At 40.5% G+C, this 27547-nt stretch overlaps 1 protein-coding gene across 3 annotated transcripts in view; it reads left to right on the forward strand.

The window, feature by feature from the left end:
• The window catches only part of pcnx2.L (pecanex 2 L homeolog), a 643210-nt gene that overhangs the window by 380995 nt on the left and 234668 nt on the right, over nucleotides 1–27547 (forward strand). For all 3 annotated transcript variants that reach the window (XM_041562821.1, XM_041562822.1, XM_041562823.1), the window contains 2 exons: nucleotides 1–68; nucleotides 5462–5572. The exon at nucleotides 1–68 is cut by the window's left edge and continues 104 nt beyond it. In XM_041562821.1, the coding sequence (XP_041418755.1) occupies nucleotides 1–68; nucleotides 5462–5572 (179 nt within the window). The remainder of the gene's footprint in view (nucleotides 69–5461; nucleotides 5573–27547) is intronic.

Below are 27547 nucleotides of genomic sequence, written 5' to 3' on the forward strand. Positions count from 1 at the left end.
GCCCGTTTTTTATGGCATATATTTTTTTTCATCGAATTCTTTTGAAATTTCCCGGGACATTGTAATTGGTAAGTTTATTGAATGTTAAATGGAAATCAGTTGTTAACATATATAAACAAAATAAACTATATGGCTAAAAGTACCTGCCTGTCCAAAAAAACATTCTAAACCAAGGGTATAAATATGATGTTGGTCCTCCATTTGTAACCTCTGTTCTACAATGAAGGCTGCTTCCATTCAAATCCAAGAATTGCTTCCAGTCAACCAAATCATCATTAATGAAGTTGGATGCTGATGTTGGCCTAGATCACAGATAACTTTCCACTTTGTCACACGTGTTCAGTTGTGTTAAGGTCAAGACTCTATGCAAGTCAAGACTCTATGCAAGCCAGTATACTCCCTTCTCCCAAACCAGTTGTATACTGGTCCCTCCTTAAACTGTTACCACAAAGAAGTACTTTGGTATTAAGGTATCACTAGAACAAGGGCCCTACCTTATACCACAAATCCTACAAATTTATTTTCCTATATTAAAAATGTGTTCATGCAGGTATCATTCTCCTGGCATCCACCGAAACCCTTTACTTTTGCAGGTGTGAAAACTGTTGACAGGACATTTAGGGGCACATTTACTAAGGGTCGAATATCGAGGGTTAATTAACCCTAGATATTCGACTAGGAACTAAAATCGTTCGACTTCGAATATCGAAGTCGAACGATTTAGCGCAAATCCTGCGATCGAACGATCGAAGGATTATTCGTTCGATCGAACGATTAAATCCTTCGAATCGAACGATTCGAAGGATTTTAATACAACGATCGAAGGAATATCCTTCGATCAAAAAATCTCAGGCAAGCCTATGGGGACCTTCCCCATAGGCTAACATTGACTTCGGTAGCTTTTAGCTGCCGAAGTAGGGGGTCGAAGTTTTTCTTAAAGAGACAGTACTTCGACGGTCGAATAGTCGAACGATTTTTACTACGAATCGTTCGATTCGAAGTCGAAGTGGTAGTCGAAGGTCGAAGTAGCCCAAAAAACACTTTGAAATTCGAAGTTTTTTTCATTCGAATCCTTCACTCGAGCTTTGTAAATGTGCCCCTATGACCCATATTAGGGGTGAAACACTGAGTCAGTGTCAGAGTGGGCGTTCGGGCCCAGCAGTGTCGCCACCCTAAGGGCCCACCACACTCACCCTCTTTGCAAACTCCTGTCCCCATAATGCCCCACTGCATACCCCCTCTCTCCTCTTGGGGCCTGCAGATTTCAGCCAGCGGGGGTTGGCACAGTTGCAGTTTCATTTATAATACCCCCAGAATTCATAGGGGAGTGACACAGTAGCAATTTCATGTATAAATATACCCAAAACTCACAGCAGCAGGACACTTGCCATTTCATATACAAATACCCCTAGAATTCATAGCAGGATGGCATATATATATATATAGTGAATAAAGTACCCCCTCTTGTAAAATATATGGATATTATAAGTTACCGAGGAGTTTCATGACCATTTTTATACAGGTCATGGAACTCCGAGGTAACTTATAACATCCTCATATTTTACAACTGGGGGTACTTTATTAATTATAATACACAAATTTTAGTGAGTCATGTGACAGAAATTACATCACTGCTCACCGTTTATAACTGATGACATCACTACTCACCGTTTATAAGGATATAATTTACAAGATATTCACGGCTTTTGTGTATTATATATATATATTATATATATATATATATATATATATATATATATATATATATATATATATATATATATATATATATATATATATATATATATGAAAAAATGGCAGAAAGGACCAGCACTCCGTGTTCCAAAAAATTCAACGGTTTATTCAAAAACTCAGTGTCTCCAACGTTTCGACCCTCTTTGGGGTCTTGATCAAGGACAAAGGAGAATAAAAGTGCTCCTTAGCCCCACCTAGTGATATACATGAGAACAGCACCCAAGCAGGAAAAAGCAAGTTAAAAGTATACTGTAACACCGTAGAACATGTTTTTTGTTTTTTTTTCAAATGCATCAGTTAATAAATAATTTCAATAAATAATCAATAAATTAGGGTGGCTTTAGGCCAGGGGCCAAAAGGTAGATTGGGATCTACCAGTAGACCTTAAGCTGGTGAGCAGTAGATCTTTATTCAGATATTTATTATGTTACGGTTGCATAAGAAATAGTGGTTTGTTAAATATAGCAATATACATTTTCTCATAAATCAATATTTAAGTAATATTCTCCATGGAACAGAATGCTAACAAGTAGTTTATGGATGACTGTAGATCATAGTGGGACAACATCACTAAAAGTAGACTTCACATTAGTAAAGTACAGGTACTTTTGCTTTAGGCATTTTCTGCCAGCTAAAATACACTATGGAAAGCTGTCCCATGTACCATTAGCCTTAATTAGCTTGTACAGTAAAGGAAATATACACACCGTATGCTCTTGTAAATAATGGTACACTGACTTCTATAACTCTAGATCATAAATACATTATACAGTGAGGCAGAGAATAAGTGGCACCTAAATAAATTAAATACAATGAGAAGCAGTGGGAACTTTAGCCCCATAAACAGTAAATACACTGAGAGGCAGTGGGAATTACATCCAAATACATTAAATACAATGAGAGGCAATGATTTCTTACACCCCAAACCCCCTTACCCTTCCAAAAAAAGCAGGTTTCCTGAAGGCTGGAGAAGATTTGAGCACTATAGAGGTCAAAATGAAGTCAGAAATTGTTGCACTATTAAAAGTGGCTAAAACTAGCCCCACCTAGTGGTAGACATAAGAATAGCACCCAAGCAGAAGAAATACCACAACCTGGGTAGTGGTGAACTACATTGGGAAGGAGAAAAAAATAGCAGTCTGAAAGTATTTCTGTTGTGCAGGACTGGCTCTTTCTGAAAGCTCAGAATTAGGCACAATGCACTGAGATGGCTGCCTCCACACCAATATTACAGCTAAAAAAATATATATTTGTTGGTTAAAAAATATATATTTGTTGGTTAAAAAATATATATTTGTTGGTTAAAAAATATATATTTGTTGGTTAAAAAATACAAATTTAAGTGGTATAGTGAATTAAACCATAAAAATCACGACGGAATCCCTTTAAGATTTGCAGATTTACAACACAGAAGAGGAATACAGAACCCCGCCCCCCAGATTTCTACACAAATTAAACTTGAAGATAGAATAGATTCAGCAATAAATCTTGCAGGGCAAACCAAGGAAATTTAGAAACTGCACACAGAATTACGAAAAAAGGTGATATTTATATAAGGAAAACAGCAGAGGACTTGTAACCTACAATTCCCCAAAAATTATTACAACTTATCAAGCACCAAAAAGTTCTCAGCCTCCCTAATATAACTTAGTCCTATCAGTAATTTTGGATCAGGTTACAGCATCTTTCAGTCTTTCATCAGGACTGGAACCAGCGTCGGACTGGGTTGATATTAAAATATCCACTGTGCCCTGGCCTTTGTGGCTCCTGCCATCCCAGACCTGTTGCTTGCCCTGCAGTGAGATTCAATTGTGTACAAGCAAGCAGGCAGCAGCAAGTGTGAGTACCTAGCACAGCTTGAAGGTACACAGTGTGGCGGAAGGTGCAGAGGGGTGATTCGCACAGGTGTCGGGGTCTTCATGGCTGGGGTGGTGAGCCCTCCAAGTTTACCCCCTCCTTGGCAGAGCCCAGAGCTCCCGGTCAAGTCACTGACTGGAACATTGGCAAAAGTGTGTGGTCAATGCACTATCCCAAATGCTAGGATCTAGATTTCCAAAAAACACTTTAACCCATAATACTCACATCACTAAAAACAAACATACAAATATGGAAATAATGGAGGCAAAATGGCTTAATAGCAATTAATTAAAATTCTGAAACTTGATATACCCAAAATTCCCAGAACTGTATCTCAACACTAAGGGAGTTGTTTACTAAAATTCAAATTTATCTAACTTTTTTATTAAACCAAGCACTAGCAAACTCCCATCCATGGTTTTATCTTCTTTATCAATAAATTGGTTTGGGAAAAAAACTCGATAAAATCGAGCAAAACCTTGAATTGTACAAATTTATCAGATTTGACTGTTAATAGGCATCAAAGACACATTATGCAATGGAAACTGTGGCATATGATTTCCACAGGAAAGCATACAGTTATATTGTCCCTTCTCTGATCTCCAGTACTCAATACCTGGTATGCAGTGACTCTGACTACATCTTGAACAGTCAATAAAGAGAGATAGATTGCTGAGAGGGGATACTAAAGAATAACTTGATTAAAACAGAAATATGACAGACTATTTCATTGATATTATTCTATTCTTATTTAGTTGTTTATTGTTATGAGATGTAATATTATATTTAATATTGTATGTAATAGTTCCCCTACATTTTCACTGTGTTTGTAGTTATATGACATGCAAATGATCAGCAATCCACATCATAAGTGTCAATATCCTGTGACCTGGAATAAATCGGAAGCACGAGCAAGTGTGTTTCGGGGCCTTGCACCTGATAATTTAAAAATATGTTTACATGGTGACAAAAATATAACGGTAAACTTTTACTTTCAGAGCACTGTTATTAGTTGATAAGGCATTCCGCTAAACAAATATAGCTCATAGTTTGGGTTTGGTTAGTGTGCTGATAGTCTATGGAGAATGCATCATTTAGGTGTAGTTCAGCCAGGCAGTTGCAACTATTTGGTTAGATGTTCTGACAGTTGAAAAATGACTTCTGTTTCTGTCTATTGTATATGAACTGCATGGGCTGCAGTTTACAACATGAAATGTATAAGATTTGAGCCTGTAGAAAGTGTTATATAAAGAGAAGGCTTTCAAATGTGGCATGTTTTAAATTCTGACATTTTCTCGGAACTTCCTATGCAGTTCACCATGTGATTTCAGCATTTTTGCCTACACTTGCCTACACCATTTGTGTGGATTTGCGCTCAACACAATTGAACCCAATAATTCAATAGTTGTTCATGGATTTTCACATTAATCTGAAAAAGTTGCAGCCAAAATTATTAGAATTGAATCATTCATTTCTGACAATAGACATCAAAATAATGAGGATTGGGCATTAATCTTCATGTGCAAATGCATTGTGCGTATCAATGTAGGCCACAGTGGGAACCCTTGAATTACCTCCTTCACCTTGCAGGCGATGGTAGCTCCTGGGTTCCGCTGAGTTAGTAGGCACACTTGCACACAATTTATCCAAACAAACTAGGTGAGCACAATGGAGCTTGCTGCAAATATAATCAAATGCAAAAGCTTTAATAAATGGTGTCTATATGCATTGGCATCTGCGATTGTGGTTTTTATTGAGTCCTTTAAACTGTATCACAAAAACCTAAAAATGAAACTTCCAAATTATTCTTATTGTCTACAATTAATTATAGTTTTTCATTTCATTTCAGTGCTAGTGCATTGTTTTCCACTCATTTCGCTATTGGGACTTTTTCCTCAAATCAACACATTCAGCATTTATTTTATGGAGCAAATTGACAGACTATTCTTTGGAGGTTCAGGTAAGAATAAAACTGTGTTTAAAATGTTATATAGAAACAGAAATATTAGCATTAAATAATTATCTAATCAGCATGGTACAATATGTGAAGCTAATTTATTAAATATTAGACCATGGAACAGTTAGGAATATTTTTTGACAGCCAGGAGTGTTTTTAATATTTGACACATTTATGATACCTGTGTCAGTTAGTCAAAATGTGTTCAACTGCTTTTAAGAAAACACACCATTCTGATTTACTAAGTGATATAGTGTTCAGCATTACTTAGCTATTCAAATACTTTCCCCGCAATCCTTATCACAACCAATCATTAGTCAATATATGCAAAGCTTAGGAACTGGCTCTTTGTTAATGATGATTACAAAAAGGGACCAAGGATTTATCAGGTATGTATGCAGATTTGCCGGTAAACTATGTAATTGTAATATTATGTTTTACTGCATTGTATTTCATCTTTAATGTTCCAACTTCATTGAATTCCATATGAGATCATAGTGCCCCATTGAAGTTTTAAAATTAGACCACTGAGAACTGTACAAGGTCATTATTTGGAATAAAGAATGGGGAAATAGCGACCAGTTCAAAATTTTTTATCATCCAATATTTCCAGTGCTAAGAACTCATACGCATTATTAAAACTGGAATTTAAAATGAAAGGAATTTAAAATGAAAGGAATTTAAAATGAAAGCTTAAGTTAAAAGTAAAATAGAATATTTTAAGGGCTGATAACTGTAACTCACCATTGCATAGACACACATATCCCATTCTCTTTATAATGAAGTTCTATTTTTGCAGTACTTTTTAATTTAAAGACATAAAGAAGTCTTGGTGGAGGTGTTATTATCTGCTCCTAGGGCCAGGCCAGGGCTTACCTCCCTCTTTCTCAAATGAAGTCAATAACATTAATTTGCTTCAACCTGTTTTTTTATTGATCCACTTGTGTGTTTAGAGTTATTTTCTTTCTACATGACCAACTTTCTCTTGAGCTTCAGTTCATGGACACTTTCCTGGAAAATTTGCTGGAGCTATTCAGAATTCATAGTTCCATCAGTGATGGCTATTCCGGTCAAGAAGCAGCAAAGCATGCCCAAAATACAATATTGCCACCACCATGTTTCACAGATTCTTTGCCTTTCATCAAACATAACACTTTGCATTAAAGTCCAAAAACATCTGTTTTGGTCTGCATCCACAGAAAATGCTTACAATACCCTTTGGACTTATCCACATGGTATAGCAAACTGTAACTAGGCATCAATGTTCTTTATGAAGAATATAGGCTTTCTCCTTGCACATTAGCCAGGGGTTCTTTAAGATCTACAAGAGTATTACACAATTGCTCTTGGTGTGATCTTTGTTGATCAACCACTTTTGGTTAGGGTACCTCAATTAGAACATGGCCTGTCTGACAGTGGACTTGTGGAGTTGAAACTATTTCTTTAACAGTGCTCAGATACTGCAAACTTAACTAAGTTTTCTTAAATATACCATGACATTTATTGAGTATAAATTTTAAAATCATACCCTAACCCTTAAATACAAAGGGGTCAGGAAAAGAGCACAATATATCAGATACTAATCACAAAAAATAATAATATGGGGCGGAGCCTAGTGACAGGATGTGAAGACACAGAGTTCAACAGCTTCTGCACCAATCCTGCCCTTATGGAGATTGTGGCACAGTTAATGAACTTAATCAGCTACAAACCTTTAGCCACTTTCCCCAGCAATATATGGGAATGACATTGCAGAGATCCCATTCCCAAAAAGACCCAGAGAACTTCTTTAAAAAAATGAACTTTGGACTCGCCAAAGATCCAAGATGGTGCCAACTCCCTATTACTTGCCTCACTAAGGCGATGCTGGATACCAACTTGGTCAGTAGTGGCACTTACTAATTATACAGAGGACCTTGAAAATCACTCTTGTCGCAATAACATATGCAATGTAGCAGAATCATATTCAGACCTAGCTATACTGTTTATTGATAGAGTGCACAGAGCACTATGCCCCAAACCTTCGCCGGACAAACCACTTAGGGATGTAGTGGCTTGCCTCCATAACTTTAACATGAAAGAGGACTTATTGCGCTCTGCCAGAATACAAGAGACAATAGAACTTGACGGGTAACCACTCCAGTTATTCCCTGACTGAGCTCAAACAACTCTGCAGAAGTACAGAGAGCTGAGACACATCACCTCCAGCCTCACTCAAGCAGGTTTAAAATATGACTGGGGATTTCTATTTAGGCTGTCCGTAGTTAAAAATGGAGCACAGCATTTGCTTACGGATCCAACTGATGTCCCCGCTCTCCTTACCAAACTGGGATTGACTGCGACTCCTTCTCCACCAAAATTGCCAATTGAGAAACTCAATCGCTTTAAACTATATGGCAAAAAAAATCTTCAAAAAACCTCTGCACGAGCTGTTTCTTCTACACCAGAATCTGTGAGTTCGGTTTCTCCTTCACTGTGAAAGTTTTAACTCTCTATACTGTCAGGATAGTGAATACAGGATCTGGTTTCATGGTAACCGAGTTGTTTCACATGAGCAAGACATGCGGTTTATCAGGAACTTTCCCAACTTCAGAGAGCTACGCACCCAAACCCCCACAAGGATCGACAGTTCTGTGAACCCCCTGACTCCCAGGCAATGATCCTCCTGAGTTATTGGATTCTCTCACGGTTTGGGACAGATTTATCAAGGGTCGAATTTCAAATTGAAAAAACTTCGAAATACTAATTCAAAAAGACCAACCGAATTTAAGTCAGTTTTTTTTGGGTCCATCGAATTTGATCGAATTTGATTCAATTCACAGTTTTCCCTAGGAGGTCCCCGATAGGCTAAAACAGTAATTCGGCAGGTTTTAGATGGTGAATGGTCAAAGTCGAATTTTTAAAGAGACAGTACATGATAAATTTCGATATTTGAATTTTTGAATTTTTTGTAAATTCAAATTGAATTTAGGCTACTCCCTAGTCAAAGTAGACAAAAATAGCTTGAAAATTCACCTCTACTTTTGATAAATATGCCCCTTAGAGTTGCAGTTATTTATATTGGTAAATTTTTTACTTTTTTTCATATTTTTTCCTAATCTTTTTCTTTTTGATTACTTAGTTGTACTGGTATAAACCCAAGTTCTTCAGATTACCAGCACCAGCATGACAAACATTTCCTAAAACTGAATTCTGTTATACTGTATGCTATTACTTTGATAATCTTTACAGTTTGCATAGGCATAACAATTTTAGATTTCATCTGTAATATATGGTATAATAGAGTTAAAAATTGTGACACATAAAATTAAAGGTTTAAACTCCACAGTCATACATAAAACGGCAGGGCAATATTACAAAAAGATCCTAGCAGAAGTAGTTGCTCTTCAAGAAACCTGTTGGTCTACAGCAGACCCTAAGCCTTATTTACGTAAATATTACTCACAAATATATGCCACATCTTATAGCTCTAAAGCTAGAGGAGTAGCAATTGCATTTTGAAATCATGTACAATTTCATTTACAGACCTCTGTTTTAGATTCTTAAAGCTGCTATTTACTTTTGACTGGGTCTATTATGGGTACACCTGTTACCTTTCTTAGGTGCTCCATAGGGGCACTTAAATTTTATACTGAATAAAATTCCTGGGAATCCATCTGACGCAACACCACAAAGACATATATAAATCGAACATCAGACGTGTTATAGACCAAATTGAACAAGACACTCAGAAATGGATGAACATGAACCTAACGTTCTCAGGAAGAATCCATTTGATAAAAATGATGTTATTCCCTAAACTACTTTATAAAATACAGATGCTCCCTTACCGCATCTCTACCACTGATAACAAAAGACTTCAACACATTCTTAGGACCTTTATATGGCATAAGAAACGTCCGCGAATAAAATTTGCCACACTTCAACACCAAAAACAAGACGGTGGACTCAATCTCCCAAACATAATGGAATATAATGATGCTGCCCTTCTTAGATATGTAGGTGATTGGCTCCATCACAGGAATATTTACACTACAATATCTTTAGATGCCGCCCTGTCGGAAGGGATGTCACTTAACTCACTACTACATACGCCACTACAGGAAATCCCCAAGAACATGCAGGAAAATTCCCTATTTATCCACACATATAAAACCTGGCACTCCATTCGGAAAAAAGCGGCCTTATCTCCTTTTAATTTGATAAACCTCACCTGGTTCAATAACAAAGCCTTTTCTCCGGGCTTGAATAGCCTGATTTTCAAAAATTGGCATACAAAAGGCTTACAAAACATTAAAGACGTGGTCACCCATACTACCATAATCCAACCCATTTCGGCCCTGCTCCAAAAATACCCATTTTTGCAGTTCCACCAGTTTTCACTGATCCAACTCTTACATTTCGCTGCACAACAACTGGCCAAACTCACGGACAAAGATAAAAACAATCCAATTGATTCCCTATGGCCGAAACGTGATACTATTAAATCCACCGCACACATCTACAAACAGATTAGGACTAATATCGATCCTGATACCACTACTATGGCCTTTACAAAATGGAAATCAATCATCCCACAAGCCGAGAATGTGGATATTCTCCGATACCACACACGAATGATGAAAATTTTGCCTGCTAGCACTTACCAGGAAATGTCCCTGCAATTATTACACCACACTTACCTGACGCCTTTGAAAAGTTTTCACATAGGTACAACACACTCAGACAGCTGTCTAAAATGCGAAACTCCCAGAGCTGATATGATACATTGTCTATGGTCCTGCCCTTATACAACAGTTCTGGAAGGAGGTCGCCAGCTATTGGGAAACCCTATCTGGAAAATCTATTACCATTAACACCACTTGGACTATATTTAGCAAACTCCACTCTACCCCACATATCTCAAAGCCGGAGAGGGCCCTAGCGGAAAGACTTGCGGCGGCAGCTAGAAAGACCATTTTACATACCTGTCCCGACTTCCTCCGCCAATCTCTTTGGTGCAACAGAAACTGCAATACCTTTTCCACCTAGACTGGACAGAGACCCTAATAAACAAAGAAAAAAACACTGAACTGTTTTTTGACACCTGGATGTCTTACATAAACACCTTCACACCACTTACACGATCACTCACTCACCTGTTGCGGTCCGTGGGTAATCCACAACAATCACCTACGACGGGAACCCCCAGGAGTCATCATCTTAACCAGCTGTTTACTTCCACTCTATCACGATCATAATCCTCTAACGCGCTAACCCATTGTCTACAGACAGTAAAATCGTGAGTAACTTTCGATATCTACAATTAGGGGTATGCCTACCCGATTTCTTTTTCTGTGATCACTTGACGCTATTCTAGCCTATCATTGTCAACCCTGCTTTATTATATTTGAATCTGTACTTGACATTGTTTGTTTACCTTATCTTAATTTCCTTTTTTTTCTTTTGTTTATTGTCAAATTTCTTCGTGCATATTGAAAACAAATAAAAACATTTGTGGAAAAAAAAATTTTTTTTATACTGATGTCTTTAATTTGTTACAATTACATTTGCAAAGATATATTTATCAAAGAGTAAAGTTAGAGATCTCCACAGTCTGCTAGAGTGAAATACCGCCTCTCTCCATTCATTTCTATGGATTTTTTTTTTTTGCATTTTGAAAAGAAAGATGAAGAAGATGGTGTACGTTTAAGTATTAGTGGTTAACAGGCCAATATTGCAGTAGTAGGCAACATGAATTTCTCCACCAATAAAACTACCGATACATATTCTCCATTGTAATCAAATAATCCAAATTTTTTTAAAATGATTGCCTTTTTCTCTGTTATATTAAAACAGTACATTGTACTTGATCCAAACTAAGATATAGTTAGTCCTTACTGGAAGCAGAACCAGCCTGTTGGGTTTATTTTATTTTTTATTTTTTAACAACAATTTTCAGTACAATGATCACATTGTCAAATGACATATAAGACAATTAAGAGAGGGTTAGTCCAGCAGATCATACATTAATACAATACAGCAGTATGATAACACCCAATCTAAGTCATCGATTCCAATTGTACATATAGTTATATAAACTCTGAAATCAAAAATATTTAGAATAACAAATAAAAGGAAACTAGAAATAAAATCATAAATACAACAAAAGAAAGAGAAGTCTTCCTCTCACATTACCATCAGCTTCCTTAATCTCTTAACAGTGTAGTCAGTGATCAACAAATTTAAAAATTCAATAAGTAAGCAATTTAGTGCTCCTCCAGTTGGGAATAAACTTGCCAAGGGCGCCATATATCATAAAATTGTTTATACTTCCCCAGGGATTGTGCCTTTAGCTTCTCATATAGATATACCCTCATCAACTGTTCTTTGACTTTGTTAATTTGTAAATATGGAGTCTTCCAAGCTGCTGCAATTGTTTGCTTTGTTGCATTCAATATATAAGTAATTAAGCACATCTCATTTTTTGCAATACCTTCAATCGGTTTATGTAGCAATGCTTCCCATGGATTTTTGGAGGGAGTGACACCCAGAATGCTATCTAATATGGCGTATACTCTATGCCACAATCATCTAACCTTGGGACAGGTCCACCAAATATGTGCACCCCGAAAGCAATTTGCACTATAAGATGGAACCCATTTTGCAATTCGTGCAGGCACTAAATGCCATCTAGTTAAAACTTTTAGTGAGGTTTCCTGAATATCCGAACTACTGGAACAGTGAGCTATGTTAAGAAAAATAGTGGACCACTCTTCCTCCTCTAAAGTTAAATTTAACTCCCTTTCCCAAGCATTTATATATTTTAACTCTTTAGGGGGAGTAGCATTAGTCCAATTATCATAAAAGATAGATATTAATCTCCTAGATTGAGGATACTTAATACAAAATAGTTCAAATTGAGTAGGGGCATTATAAATTGTATTCTGAGAGAGCGATTGAATATAGTGTCGAATTTGGATAAAGTGGTAGTGTTCAGATTGTGGTCAGTCAAATTTTTGTTGTAGATGGGTAATAGAAATAAATTTCCTTTTCATGAATAAAATTTTGAATATTGGTTAATCCCTTTCAATCCACCAGTTGAAAAGATTTGGTGTAGAGCCCGGCAGAAAAGCAGGATTACCAAATAGGCTGATAGCGGGGATTTTGCAATGATCCCAGACCGTAAAACTAGAACCTTTGCTAAAATTTTTACATCCAAGTTAAGTATTGTGATTGGCCTAAAATTACCGCATTGAGTTGTATCTTTACCCGGTTTAGGCAACAAGGCTATATAACCGTCAATGCCTCAGGCGACAGTTGTTGCCCATTTGCAAGATAAATAAAGGATGCAAGTAGCTGAGGAGCCAAAATATTCTTGAATTTTATCTAGTAAGCTCCAGTGAGTCCGACCGGACCAGGTGCTTGGAGTGTAATTTAGGTAGCACTATAGAAGATAACAGAGATTCTGCCTGACTAGGAGAAAATTGTGTCTTTCTGGAATATAGCTCACTATAAAATTTAGTGAACTCAGATATAATGGTACAGGGATTAGCAGTAAATATATTATTTACAACCCTAAGTTTAATACAGGGAGTCTTTAGAAACTTATTGTTCAATGCTAATAATGCATCAGCCTTGTTGCCTTTATGATAATATTTTTGGCCCGACCATCTAAGCAACCACTCGGATCTCTGTTGAATTTGAGTATGTAAGGATTCTCTCATTTTAGTGATCTCTGCATAATTTATAAGTGTCGGATTGGTTTTATGAATGAGTTCTGCAGATTCCAGTTGTGTAGTCAGAGTATTAATGGCAGTCAGTCTGGCTTTCTTTTTCCGGGACGCAGCTTGAATAAGAAGCCCCCTAATATAGGCCTTATGGGCATCCCAGGTGACTTGTACCGTAACATCAGGTGTACAATACAATTTGAAATATTCAATAAGGTGTGAGTAAATCTGGTCCAATATCTGTGGATCAAGCAACAGAGAATTATTTAATTTCCATTGAAATTGTCTAAACTGTGAAAGGGAAGTTGAAGCCGAGTGATCACCATAGAATGATCTGACCAAACCGAGTAGTGGATATTAGAGGACCTCATACATGGAATAAGCTTACAAAAAATATACATCATACTGTATCAATACGAGAGTAAGATTTGTGCTGTATGGAATAGAAAGTATAATCCTTTTTGCCCACATTATCTTCTCTTCAGGCATCTAACAATGAGTGTTCTAGTACATGTTGCAATAAATTACGTGAACAACCTCTAGAGACTGACTTAGCATTCCTCTGAGAGGACATTATATCCCAATATGCATTAATAACCACATTAAAATCCCCTCCAATGATTACCAAGCCCTTACAATATATATCCAGTGTCTGGAAAAAGGATTGAAAAAACTAATTCTGCTTTTCATTAGGAGCATATAAGGAGGCCAAAGTAATTTCTTGATCTTGGAGATGACCTGTAATAATAATATAGCGACCCTCTGTATATCTGACCTCTGACAGCAAGTTAAAGTTCAGGTTTTTATGCAAACATATCGCTATTCCACATGTTTTGGAATCTGCATTACTCAAAAAAACTGTAGGATAAATATAATGCAAATGTTTAGGCAGTGAGGCATTAGAAAAATGAGTCTCCTGTAAAAATAAAATATCTGCATGTTTAGATTTGTAATCACGAAATGCTATTGAGCGCTTAGTTGGAATATTTAAACCCTTCACATTGTGAGTAAGAAGTGTCAATGTCATGGTGGGATTGACAAAGTCAGTTACAAACATATGCTCCTTCGCATATAAACTGCTATAAAAGTAATAAAATATGACCAAGCATATCTAATCCTGCAGGAAATCCGCTAAAGAACAGATAACTGGCAAACCAATGTGGAGAAGAGGAAAACTAGAAATACACTAAAGTCAAAAATAAAAAAGGGAAAAATAGTAAATATCAACATCAGAGAAAAATAAACCTGTTGGTTGAAACAAGGTAATACTCGGGTGGAGATGTAGATCCAGTAGCCGATGTTTGACACGGCGACACCACAGTAGTAAGTTGTCTCCTCCGTTGGATGGTAGATGGAGAGAGATCTGTAAACAGTTGAGAGCGCATTTGTCGCTCTAGCCGCCGCAATGATGGCTTCTTTAGTGGAGAAGAAATGAACCCGTGCTATAATAGCTTTATCTTTAGGATTGCTGAGGCTCATGATCTATATGGGGTTGTAATGGTTGTCGGGCATGACTTGCAGTCCCCTAGCTTTCATAGGGTAGGTTCCTAAGGGCTTCCCACGATTCCAGTCTGAGAGCTAGAAGGATCATGCCTGTATCAGTTTCATCCATATGTATCCAACTATGGATGTGGTGAATTTGTCTCGCCAAGAAGTAAAAGTACAGTTGGGGAAAAGCAAGGCCTCCTTTGGCTGTTGGAGCAGTAAGTAAAGTCCATGAGAAGTGAGGGGCTTTTTTTGCCCATAGAAAGGGGATGAGGATGGAGTTGATTTTCTAAAATATTGCTTTAGGGATCCATATTTGAGAGTTATGAAGTTTGTATAGGAATTTAGGCAAGTATATCATTTTGAATAAATTCACTCTTCCCCACAGGGTAAGAGGGAGCCCAGACCATGCTGTGCTGGTTATACAGTATATATATATATCAATAGTAATAAGCAAAAAGAAAAACCGCACCACCAGGTCTTTATACAAAAATAGAAAAACTTTTCTCGGTACGTCCCTTGGCAGCACAGGTGACCGATGGGTTAATGCACTCTTCCCTTCAGGAGGCAGGATGGTAAAAACAAAAGAATAGGCTCTCCTCCTAGCTTCCTCCTCTTCCAGGCATTGACCCCACCTCCAACAGTTCTTTGCCATCCTGCTTCCTGGAGGTAGGAGGCACGGGAGCTATGCTCCCTAACATTTTTTATTTTTATTTATTTATTCTCTTAATTTTATTTACTCAGCGTTGTTCTACAGACTTCTAGAAGTTCGGGCATGCTATTGCGCTGCCTTTTGTCACATCAGGGGTGAGGTATATGGGTATGCTGCAGCGCTACCTACTACCCCCCTCAGTGACCTGATCCACCAAGAGAGGCATGCTTCAGCGCTGCCACAAACTAAGGGTTAGGTGCTACGGCATGCTACAGCGCTACCGCACACCCTCCGCCACATCACTGCCAAAAAGACGGTAGCGATTCGTTACCAACTGGCACAGCCATTTGAATTGTGGCGGGCAGGCGAAAAAGGGCGCCAACTAACCGCCCAACGTCACTTACGCTGTAGGCGTAGAAGAACTTCCGCTTCCGCCCAATCCAAAAGCTCCAGCTTTGGTGGCGAGCATAGCGAACGCGTGCACCGATCACGCAAGTGGTTACAAAGCCAGCGGAGTTCCACCGCAGCTCCGCAACTACAGAGACTACTCTGACCTGCCTAATAAAGGTACCACTAGCACAGCGCTACACGCGCTGCATTTTTTCCGCCTCTCGTTCGGCTTAAAGCTCATCTCACCCCTTTTCTATTATATATATATATACATATATAGAACACTTTGTTGGTACAAAGAGATTCCTCTATTCTCTACCTTACTAATTGCCTAACATGGCTTCTGAGGCATCAGGGTCCCCTCGCGAAGAGGGCCTAGAACTTACTCGGCCTACGGCTACAACCTCTGCCTCCACTAAAAAAGCCCCTAAGCGCTCAAAGGCGAAGGAGACTGCACATGAACACAAAAGAGCAAAACCTCCTCTCAGCAGGGAGATGACTCCAGCTCTATACATGACTGGTTTCAGCCCTTCCAAGCAGCCCTAGTAACTATGTCCTCCTCATTAGAAAAACTATCCGCAGTACAAGTGCCTCAACAGGCACCACCTCCCAGAAAGGTTTCAGCTACTGCAACACCCCAGTCACCACAAGGGGACACGGATGACTATTCTTCCGAAGGGGAGCTCCCAGATATAGATGAGACTAGTGAATGCGGGAGCACTGGCTCCCACACCCATACCACTGAGGTGTCTCATAGATCACGAACTGAGGCAGTCAACACCTTGCTAACAGACATGTTTGAAACACTGGGCATTGAGGAAGAACACAAGGAGCAAAAGACGTTAGACAAATTATTTGGTACCACACAACGTCAGCAAAAACGATTCCCAGTTCACGAGACTGTAGAAACCATCATAAAAAATGAGTGGAAAACACCGGACAGACGACTGTCCAAAGATAAGAGACTAGACAGCCTTTATCCTTTTGATCAAGCCCATCAGGACACATGGGACACTATCCCTAAGGTTGATGCTCCAGTGGCCCGACTGGCTAAACGCACAACCATACCATTGGAGGACGGGACCTCTTTCAAGGACCCACTAGATAGAAAGGCAGAAAACCTTCTAAAAAACATATTTGGCTCAAACACAACTGCTTTTAAACCCACAATAGCTTCAGCCTGTGTCTCCAGAACCACGGTTCTATGGCTAGAAGAAGCCCTATCTGCAACGACAGATGAAACTTTTGATATGCATTCACATCTCTCAAAAATCCTTCAAGCAGTTAATTTCCTTTGTGACACATCTATAGACATCTTAAAGCTCCTCTCACGGTCGTCTGCCATGGCCATAGCGGCACGAAGAGCCCTTTGGATGAAAACTTGGAGCGCAGACCTAGCATCCAAGAAAAATCTGGTAGCACTACCGTTTGCAGGGACCTCCTTATTCGGACCCGAATTAGATTCCCTCATCAATAAGATTACCGGGGGTAAAAGCAACTTCCTCCCCCAAGAGAAGAAACCACGTACCACAACTACTCCATTCAAGCGTCCCTTTCGTCCTTACACAGCCAACCGTCACTCACCACAGTCATCCAAACCCCAAACGTCATACCCTAAGGGGTACCGCAATACCAAAAAGCCTACATGGAACTATCAGAGGCAACCTTCGAAAGGGACCTCAGACAAGTCACGAGAAGCCTGAAATACAAGCCCCTCCCGAGTCTACAGGGGCGGTAGGGGGGCGCCTCTTAGACTTCAGGGAGACGTGGCTCACCACATCCACAGACAGATGGGTGCACCAAATTGTTTCCTCCGGTTACAAGATCCACTTTCACCACATTCCCCCCTCGAGATTTCTGACATCAAAGATCCCAAGATCCCCCCCAAAGCGGACAGCGCTCAAACCGGCAATCAGGGACATGCTATTAGCCAATGTGATCGTCTCCGTCCCAGTCAAGGAACAAAATCTAGGTTTTTATTCCAACCTATTCCTAGTACCAAAAAAGGATGGATCCTTCAGGCCGGTCCTCGATCTCAAGGCACTAAACAAGTTCCTATATGTCCCCACATTCAAGATGGAATCACTCAGAGCGGTCATCTCCAACGTCCAACAGGGAGATTTCTTCACATCAGTGGACTTACGCGACGCATATCTGCACATTCCCATTCACACAGCAGACCAAAGATACCTTCGATTCACATTCGACGGACATCACTATCAATTCTGCGCCCTACCTTTCGGCCTGGCAACAGCCCCGCGGGTATTTACAAAGGTCATGGCGGCACTGATAGCGCACATGCGCCAACAAGGCATATTTATCCTTCCATATCTAGACGACTTACTACTCAGAGCTCCCACTCGCTCTCAGGCCCTGTCCAACACCAAGGAGTGTATCCGAATTCTAGAGGCTCACGGGTGGAGAATACACCATGCCAAAAGCTCTCTGACTCCATCTCAATCCATCGTTTTTTTGGGAGTCCGGCTCGACTCTACTTGTCACAAAGTATTTCTGACACCAGACAAACAGGCAAAACTCTCAAAAGCGGCCAGAAAGGTCGCCACCACCGCACACGTCAACACCAGATTTTGCATGCACCTACTAGGTCTCATGACCGCCTCCAAAGAAGTAGTACCCTTCGGCCGATTCCACATGCGTCCTCTACAGCTGGAATTCCTGTGCAAGTGGGCCAAGGTCCACCACGACCTCACAGCCAACATCACACTGTCACAACTGACAAAGCAATCACTGGAATGGTGGCAACAACCAAGCAACCTTCTAAAGGGAAGATGCTGCTCAACAACAGATTGGGCCATAGTCACCACGGACGCCAGCCTACTGGGCTGGGGTGGGGTGTTCGAACAGCGGTCAGTACAAGGCCAGTGGTCAGCTCTCGAAGCAAAGCTACACATAAACGTGCTAGAGCTCAGGGCTGTTTACCTGTCCATCACACACTGGACACAACTGCTCTGCGGCAGACCCGTGAAAATACAGTCGGACAACACCACAACAGTGGCCTATATCAATCACCAAGGCGGCACACGAAGCAACTCGGCTTGGCAGGAGGTGTCTCGATTACTTCACTGGGCAGAGGCCAACCAGTGTCAACTAACGGCAATCTACATCCCAGGCCAGTTAAACTGGGAAGCGGACTTCCTCAGTCGCCACTTCCTAGACCCAGGGGAGTGGGGTCTTCAGAGAACAATTTTTCAGACACTTGTCGAACGCTGGGGATTGCCACAGATCGACCTTATGGCGTCTCGTTTCAATCATCAGGTCGACCGCTATTGCACCAGGTACAGAGACCCTCAAGCGTTCTCAGTAGATGCAATGACTACACCATGGAAGTTCGACCTCGTATATATTTTCCCTCCAATACCAATGATCCATCCCATTCTACGCCGTCTGCTACTGTTCCGCACCACGGCCATCATGATCGCACCCTTCTGGCCCAGGAGGGCGTGGTTTTCCGAACTAATACATCTCTCCATCGCTCCTCCATGGCGCCTGCCGCTCATACCGGATCTTATCAGCCAGGGCGAGTCTCACCACCCCGATTTGGAAAAACTAGCGCTCACGGCATGGCTCTTGAGAGCGCCATCTGGCTAGAAAAGGGATTTTCACCCAAAGTAACTGCCACTCTACTACAAGCCCGCAAGGGAGTTACGTCAGCCGCATATCACCGTATCTGGAAAATCTATATCAGTTGGTGCACGGACTCTCACCAGAACCCTTTCAGAATGAACATACCAGTTCTCCTTGATTTTCTACAACAGGGTCTAGATAAAGGATTAGGACTCAGTTCCCTAAAAGTCCAGGTGTCGGCCCTCTCGTTATTTTTTCAACAGCGGCTGGCGCTGCACCCTGACGTCAAAACTTTCCTTCAAGCTGCGGGACATATTAAGCCCCCGTACAAATGCCCGGTGCCACCATGGGATTTAAACTTCGTGCTCCAAGCTCTACAGTTTCCGCCATTCGAGCCATTAGCCTCTATTGATCTCAAACTACTTACCTGGAAGGTGGCATTCCTGGTAGCCATATGCTCAGCAAGACGTGTCTCGGAACTAGGGGCTCTTAGTCATAAACCCCCCTTCTGCATTTTCCATGAGGACAAAGTCGTCTTACGCACATTGCCTACCTTTCTACCCAAGGTAGTATCAGCATTCCATCTCAATCAGGAGATCAATCTGCCGTCACTCTGCCCTCAGCCTACGTCGTCTAAGGAACGCCAACTACACAACCTAGATGTTGTCAGGGCACTCAAATTCTATCTTCTCAGAACTCAGGACTTTCGGTCTTCAGACTCTCTATTTGTACTCTATGGTGCGGCACGCAAAGGAACTCGAGCGTCCAAGACATCCATCGCAAGATTAAAGGTCTTATCACTCTGATTTACCAGAACAAACGCAAACCTACACCTTTTAAGGCATCGGCTCACACAACCAGAGCTCTCAGCACATCCTGGGCTCACCTACATGAGGCCTCGGCAGAACAGATTTGCAAGGCTGCAACGTGGTCCTCATTACATACATTTACGAAGTTTTACAAGTTTAATGTTTTTTCTTCTTCAGACGCGGTTTTTGGACGCAAAGTTCTTCATTCAGTTGTGGGGTAAACCTTAAAGCCTCAGTTGCCATGTTAGGGCTCCTCACGCCCTTTTCTCTATACCTGGCTTTCTTCCACACCTGCTTCTTCTTCTCCTTATGTACTAACCCACCCACTCTACAGCTTTGGGACGAAACCATCGGTCACCTGTGCTGCCAAGGGACGTACCGAGAAAAGGGGATTTATTTACTCACCGATAAAGCCTTTTCTCGTAGTCCCGTTATGGTAGCACAGGGAGTTCCCACCCTTAAGCTAGATTCTTCTGTTTCTTCCTTGTGTAAGCTGTGCTAGTCGGAACTGTTGGAGGTGGGGTCAATGCCTGGAAGAGGAGGAAGCTAGGAGGAGAGCCTATTCTTTTGTTTTTACCATCCTGCCTCCTGAAGGGAAGAGTGCATTAACCCATCGGTCACCTGTGCTGCCATAACGGGACTACGAGAAAAGGCTTTATCGGTGAGTAAATAAATCCCCTTTTATTAATCAACGTTTCGGCTCGACCGCTGGAGCCGTCTTCAGGAACAAAAAAATTGTGCATACCAACAAACAAACTTAACTACCCCCATTGCGCGCCAAAAGGGAAGTGACGAGTGAAAAAGTGGGAGTGTACAATATGTATCAATATGACATGATCCCCTTCGTCTTTAATGAAAAATAAATAAATAAATAGCCATCCATAATAAGTGTTATTCAGTATCCGTGATATGCGTGCCTTGTGCCACGTGTGAGGTTAAAATCATTAAAAACCGCAAAGATCGCCGTGTATACTACCTTCACATGTATATGTGAAGCTATCACGGACTGCTCCCCATCGGTAGAGAAGACGGCTCTTACATACCTCCATTTACATGTCGCCTCAGAATTGCAGGTACAGAGCGGTGCATAGAGGCAGCAGCGTAGTCCATCTCAGCCAGCTTCCTAAAATCGCAACAGCTCGTCTCTGGTCACTGACAGCCTCTCTACAGAGTTTCCGGCGCTGCCTTTCACTCTCCCTTACGGAGCCCACTATTCACCATGCCCCTATGCTCCATACAAGGAGTGCTCCTCAGCGCCAAACTTTTTAACCCTTAGTAGGTTAGTATAGATGGATGTGCTGCAAGGTTGTAATCTATGGTTGTCCTCAGCCAGTCATACCTGTGACATCAACGCTCATAAAATATATGGTCCTGTTATATCACATAAGTATACCCCGGTTTCTACCTGTAACCAGCAGCATTATCATCCAGTTTCCCTCCTGTTGGTGAAACTCGGCTGTTGAGAATAGGAATGCGCACTCTGATCATAGAGGTTAGCTGTGTTGGACCATTTTCTAGCGAATCGGACTACTCCTGCCGCACACCATCTGAGCCCTGCCTGGGGCCAATATCCCATTATGGGCCGAAATCCTCTAACCGACTCGGGGTGCTTACAACCTGAAAAACAATCACAGCACATGAAAATTTAATAAAAATATGTAAGTGCATTAAGTCACTCATTATCGTATTAAATAAGAAGAGCTCAGCATTGAACACTGGTAACCATGTACTCTTATATTCCCTATTATGTATAGTGACGCTGCCCCAAAAGAGTAACTTTTCTCCCTGTTTATATACTGTCACTTAAAAAGACATTCTTAGCATGAATTCAATCACAACAATCTATCCTTGACAGATCTAGATAGTTACAAGTATTCAAGGTTGAACATACACCTACAAAGTAACTAACAGTTTACATGAAAGGGGACATCGGCAGTATTTCATTTAGTCCCTTCGGGGCCAGGACATCCAATTTGTAAATCCACATTGATTCTCGCTGTAGCAATAATAAATCCCTATCGCCACCTCTCCTTGGGGGGGGGGGCACATGGTCAATCACTATATATATATATATATATATATATATATATATATATATATATATATATATATATATATATATATATATATATATATATAATCCTCCCCTGAAGAAGCCGCACAACTCAGGACTTATTGTAAAGAAGTAAATTTATTGAACGCACTAACGTTTCGGCTGCCCCACCAGCCTTTGTCAAAAAATCACCATATAGATATAGATATATATATATATAGATAGATAGATAGATAGATAGATAGATAGATAGATAGATAAATCAGTCAATAGCACTATACCAAGGTAATTGAATTTTGTGAGTGACACATTTAAGTCCTTGAGTGGTCTCTGGTTGGTTCAGGCAGGATCTAAGGGGAGTATTACTGATTTGTCCTTATTAATTGTGAGTCCTGAGTATCCTGAAAATTTCTGGAGGACTTCTAGAGCTGCAAAGAGTGAGTCTTGATGGTCTGCCAAGAATAGCAGGAGATCATCTGCATAAAGTGCAAGTTTGTCCTCTAGGGGCCCATGCTTGTAACCCTGTATACTTGCAGATTGTCTTTTATGGAGAGCCAGGGGTTCAATTGCTATGGCAAATAGGAGTGGGAATAGGGGGCAACCTTGTATGGTTCCCCTCGATAGGGGTAAGGTTGAGGAGAGCATGCTACCTATTTTGATCTGAGCAGTAGGTTCTGATATAGAAGTTGGGTCCAGCTAATCAATCAAGGGCCAAAGCCAAAGCGTCAAAATGCTTCCAAAAGATATGGCCACTCTACTAAATCAAACTCTTTGGCTGCGTCTAGAGATAATCGTAGATCCAGCATTGTCATGGGGGGTTTCCAAGTAGCCATATACCCGTTGCTGTGGATTTTTCAGAACAAAAATCCAGCAGCACACTTGAATTGATGCAATAATCCGTAGTGTTTATTAGCCCATATATGAACAAACAAAAGGGCGACGTTTCGGGCCCTACTGGACCCTTTATCAAGCCTAATGTGATTACTTCCACCAAACACTTATATTCAACATCCTGAGAGGGGGGGGTAGTGGTTTAGGGTGTGGTCACAATCTCCTCCCCTTCTGCGGTGACATCATTAATTGACTTTCTATTTTGTGTATTCATATATTAACCATTTGTGATGCATAGTCCATATGTAAAGTCCAAGGCAATCTTCTCAAAGCAATTTTAAATATCTGATCTTATATTACCTGAGACGCTGTCACGGTTTACATTGCACTAGGTCTCATACCTTTGTGCACATTACGTAGTCAGCACTCAGTATTCTTTGTAGATCAGTTAGTAACCTTAAAATAGAAAGAGAACAAATAAAGCATGAGTATCCAAAATCACATATCAAAGCATATAAAGTAATCAAACATTAAAATCATCTTGTTCATAAATCCCTACTTACTTAAAGATGAACATTGCAGGTGTGTAATCTCTATTTAACCCACGTGGCCAGATTGTATCTAGCGTATGTATCCAATACATTTCACGATATTTAAGTTGTAAAAGTCTATCTCCACCCCTTCTCGGTATCTCCACAGTATCAATTATTTGAAATTTTAATTGACTGATGTCATGTTTAGCCAGATGAAAGTGTTGGGGAACTGGTAATGTTGTAATCTCCCTACGTATGGTCGATTTATGTTTCGAAATCCGATCCTTGATCTTTTGAGTAGTTTCCCCTACGTAAACCAAACCGCATGGACATTTTAACAGATATATTACAATATTATATTATTAAGTTGAGTCACATGTGAAGTAGTTTTTTATCGGGAATTTCTTACCAGTGTGAGGGTGGTGAAAGTAATTACCTTTAATCACTGAATTACATTGGGTGCAATTAAGGCAGGGGAAGGTCCCACATTTCGGATTCTGTAAGAATCGTTGTTTACACACCTTTTGGGATCCTATATCATCTTTAACCAATTTGTCTCTTATGTTATTTCCCCTTTTGTAAGCTATAAGAGGAGGTTCACAAAATTGGAGTATATGTGTTAGGCAGTTTTTCAATAAATGCCAATGTTTATGAATGATTTTCGAGACATGTCTACTTGCAGTTGTATACTTGCTCACAAAGACCATCCGCTGCCCTTCTTTTTTAGTCGTCACGTTGGATTTTAGGAGTTGTTCTCTGTCCTTATCTCTGACTATGTTTAGTCCTTCCTCCAATATTCTATTGGGGTATCCTCTTTGCAAAAAACGATCTGTCATCTGTGTCAGTCGTGTATTGCAAACTTCCGTGTCACTAACAATGCCTTTGACTCTCGTAAATTGTGTGGAGGGCAACGATTTCTTTAAAGATATGGGATGGAAACTTTGATAACCCCTTCTTCACTGGCTCTAAATACCCTGTCCATAATGCATTGTTGTATGGAGGAAAGAGGGTTATTACTTAATTTCTTGTACACTTCCCCATCTGCTAGTTGGTTTTCTATTTCAGCTATGTAGTCCCTTGTATTAAGTACTACTAGGGCACCCCCTTTGTCAGCCGGTTTGATTGTCACATTATCATTCATTCGCAAATCCCTTTAAACATGCTCTCTCTTGAAAATTCAAATTAGTCTTATGGCCCATCCAAGGGTTTCGTAGTATCTGTTTCTTTAGCTTTTCTACATCCTTGGTTACTAGCTTAACATAAGCCTCAACCACATTATCGGTGGAGGGCGGTATGTATTTGCTAGTATTACGTAAGCCCAAATTTTTAAGAGACAATTGTGAGTGGCCATGACCACTATTGCTGTACACAGTACCTGTATTAGCTGGCATTTTTGAAAAAAAGCTTTTCAGTCTTAGGTTACGAAAGAATTTTTGTAACTCTATGTCCAAACTAAAAGTATCACAGCAATAAGTGGGACAGAAAGAGAGACCCTTCTGGAGTGCGGATACTTGTGCAGGGGACAAAACCATATCAGACAGATTGTATACTAACGTGTCTGCCGAGTGTTCCGCTTCGTTGATCTGTAGGGTTGTTGTCTGTGTTCCACTGGTGCTGCTGGGTAATGTGTGCGTCTCTCCTGCTGCCTCTGCCCGTCAGGTGCTTCTCTTGTTTCCTCTCCGCGTTTTCTTGCGGTGTCCTGCAAGGGTTCCTCTAAAAAAGATGAACTGGTAGAAGCCGAACTGTCTGGGGCTGTGGATTCCCACGCAGTTTCCCTTGAAGGTTGTCTCTCCCTCTTGCTCCGGTAGTAGTACGTCTGCGGCGCTCTTTGCTGATCCTGCGGCCTCTGGCGTTCACCGCGATACCCCGGATGCTCTCGCGAGAGTTGGCGTGTGCTGTTACCGTTTCCACCAGACCACTGATAGACGCTTCCTTGCCGGTAATCCTCCGAGTCCCGGATGAACTTCGCTCGTTTGCGATCCTTTATCTCCTTTCTATGCCGTTGCAAAGTCTCTTCAGTCCGAGTAAGTAGGTTCCTCAGTTCGGTTGGCTGTAGAGAGTCTTTTAAATTCTGCTCAATTGCCGTAATCTGCGTGCGTACTTCAGGTATCGCAATCTGTAAAAATTCAATATTTAATAGCAGAATATCGAAGGAGCACTTGTTAACTATTTGCTCATATCTTTTCACAAATTCAATATTTTCTTGGAAAATTGTTGGTCTGAGTTTCACACGTAGACCACGTGGGATTCTTTTACACTTGTAGTATTCTGTAAGTGTAATGGCATGCAGTTCCAGACCAATTAGTCGTTTCTTCTCCTTCTCCAGGTTCCTTGTCAGGTTTTCTCCTGTTGGTGCCGTTAGGAAAGTGTTGCTGCCATATTCAGTGCCAATGATGCGTGCTGCATCTGCCTCCGTATAGGCAAAGGTCACTTCTTGGGATGAAGGGCTGGTTTGCGACATTGGAGATGATTTCTTTAGTTTAGAACAGAAGGGAGCTACCCCAGCAGGAAACAGTCAGTAATAGTAATTAGGAGTGCTCTACCTTCATTAAACCAGTGTGGGTCTCAGGTGCTGAACTGGAAGACCCTCGCCTGCTTTTTGGGTACACTTCACATCCAGAACAAAAATCCAGCAGCACACTTGAATTGATGCAATAATCCGTAGTGTTTATTAGCCCATATATGAACAAACAAAAGGGCGATGTTTCAGGCCCTACTGGACCCTTTATCAAGCCTAATGTGATAACTTCCACCAAACACTTATATTCAACATCCTGAGGGGGGGGGGTAGTGGTTTATTGTGTGGTCACAATCTCCTCCCCTTCTGCAGTGACATCATTAATTGACTTTCTATTTTGTGTATTCATATATTAACCATTTGTGATGCATAGTCCATATGTAAAGTCCAAGGCAATCTTCTCAAAGCAATTTTAAATATCTGATCTTATATTACCTGAGACGCTGTCACGGTTTACATTGCACTAGGTCTTATACCTTTGTGCACATTACGTAGTCAGCACTCAGTATTCTTTGTAGATCAGTTAGTAACCTGTTCTCTTTCTATTTTAAGGTTACTAACTGATCTACAAAGAATATTTGAAAATTTAAAATTGCTTTGAGAAGATTGCCTTGGACTTTACATATGGACTATGCATCACAAATGGTTAATATATGAATACACAAAATAGAAAGTCAATTAATGATGTCACCGCAGAAGGGGAGGAGATTGTGACCACACCCTAAACCACTACCCCCCCCTCTCAGGATGTTGAATATAAGTGTTTGGTGGAAGTAATCACATTAGGCTTGATAAAGGGTCCAGTAGGGCCCGAAACGTCGCCCTTTTGTTTGTTCATATATGGGCTAATAAACACTACGGATTATTGCATCAATTCAAGTGTGCTGCTGGATTTTTGTTCTGGATGTGAAGTGTACCCAAAAAGCAGGCGAGGGTCTTCCAGTTCAGCACCTGAGACCCACACTGGTTTAATGAAGGTAGAGCACTCCTAATTACTATTACTGGCTGTGGATTTTTCAGGCATAAATCCCGATTGGTTAGGATGAATTACAGAGGATATTACTTGCATTAATCTTGTTGTTAGTATCTTTGCGACAATTTAAGCGTCCGTATTTATCAAGGAAATTGGCCTATAGGAGTTGCATTGTTCTGGGTCTTTGCCGTCTTTGTGAATCAGGACTATAATGGCATTGTGGAATGATCGGGGCGGGGATCCTGTCTCTATAGCACTAACATAGGTATCATGTAGGTGTCTTATCATGTGATTACCATGCAAGTTATACCAAGCTACTGGGAAGCTGTCAGCTCCCGGTGTTTTGCCTTTTGATAGGGATGCCATTGCTTCTGCCACCTCGGATTCTGTGATGGGGTTGTCTAAATAAGTGGTTTCTTCTTCTGTTAATTGGAGGAAGT

This window comes from Xenopus laevis, chromosome 5L (genome assembly GCF_017654675.1).
Source record: "Xenopus laevis strain J_2021 chromosome 5L, Xenopus_laevis_v10.1, whole genome shotgun sequence".
Lineage (NCBI taxonomy): Eukaryota > Metazoa > Chordata > Amphibia > Anura > Pipidae > Xenopus > Xenopus laevis.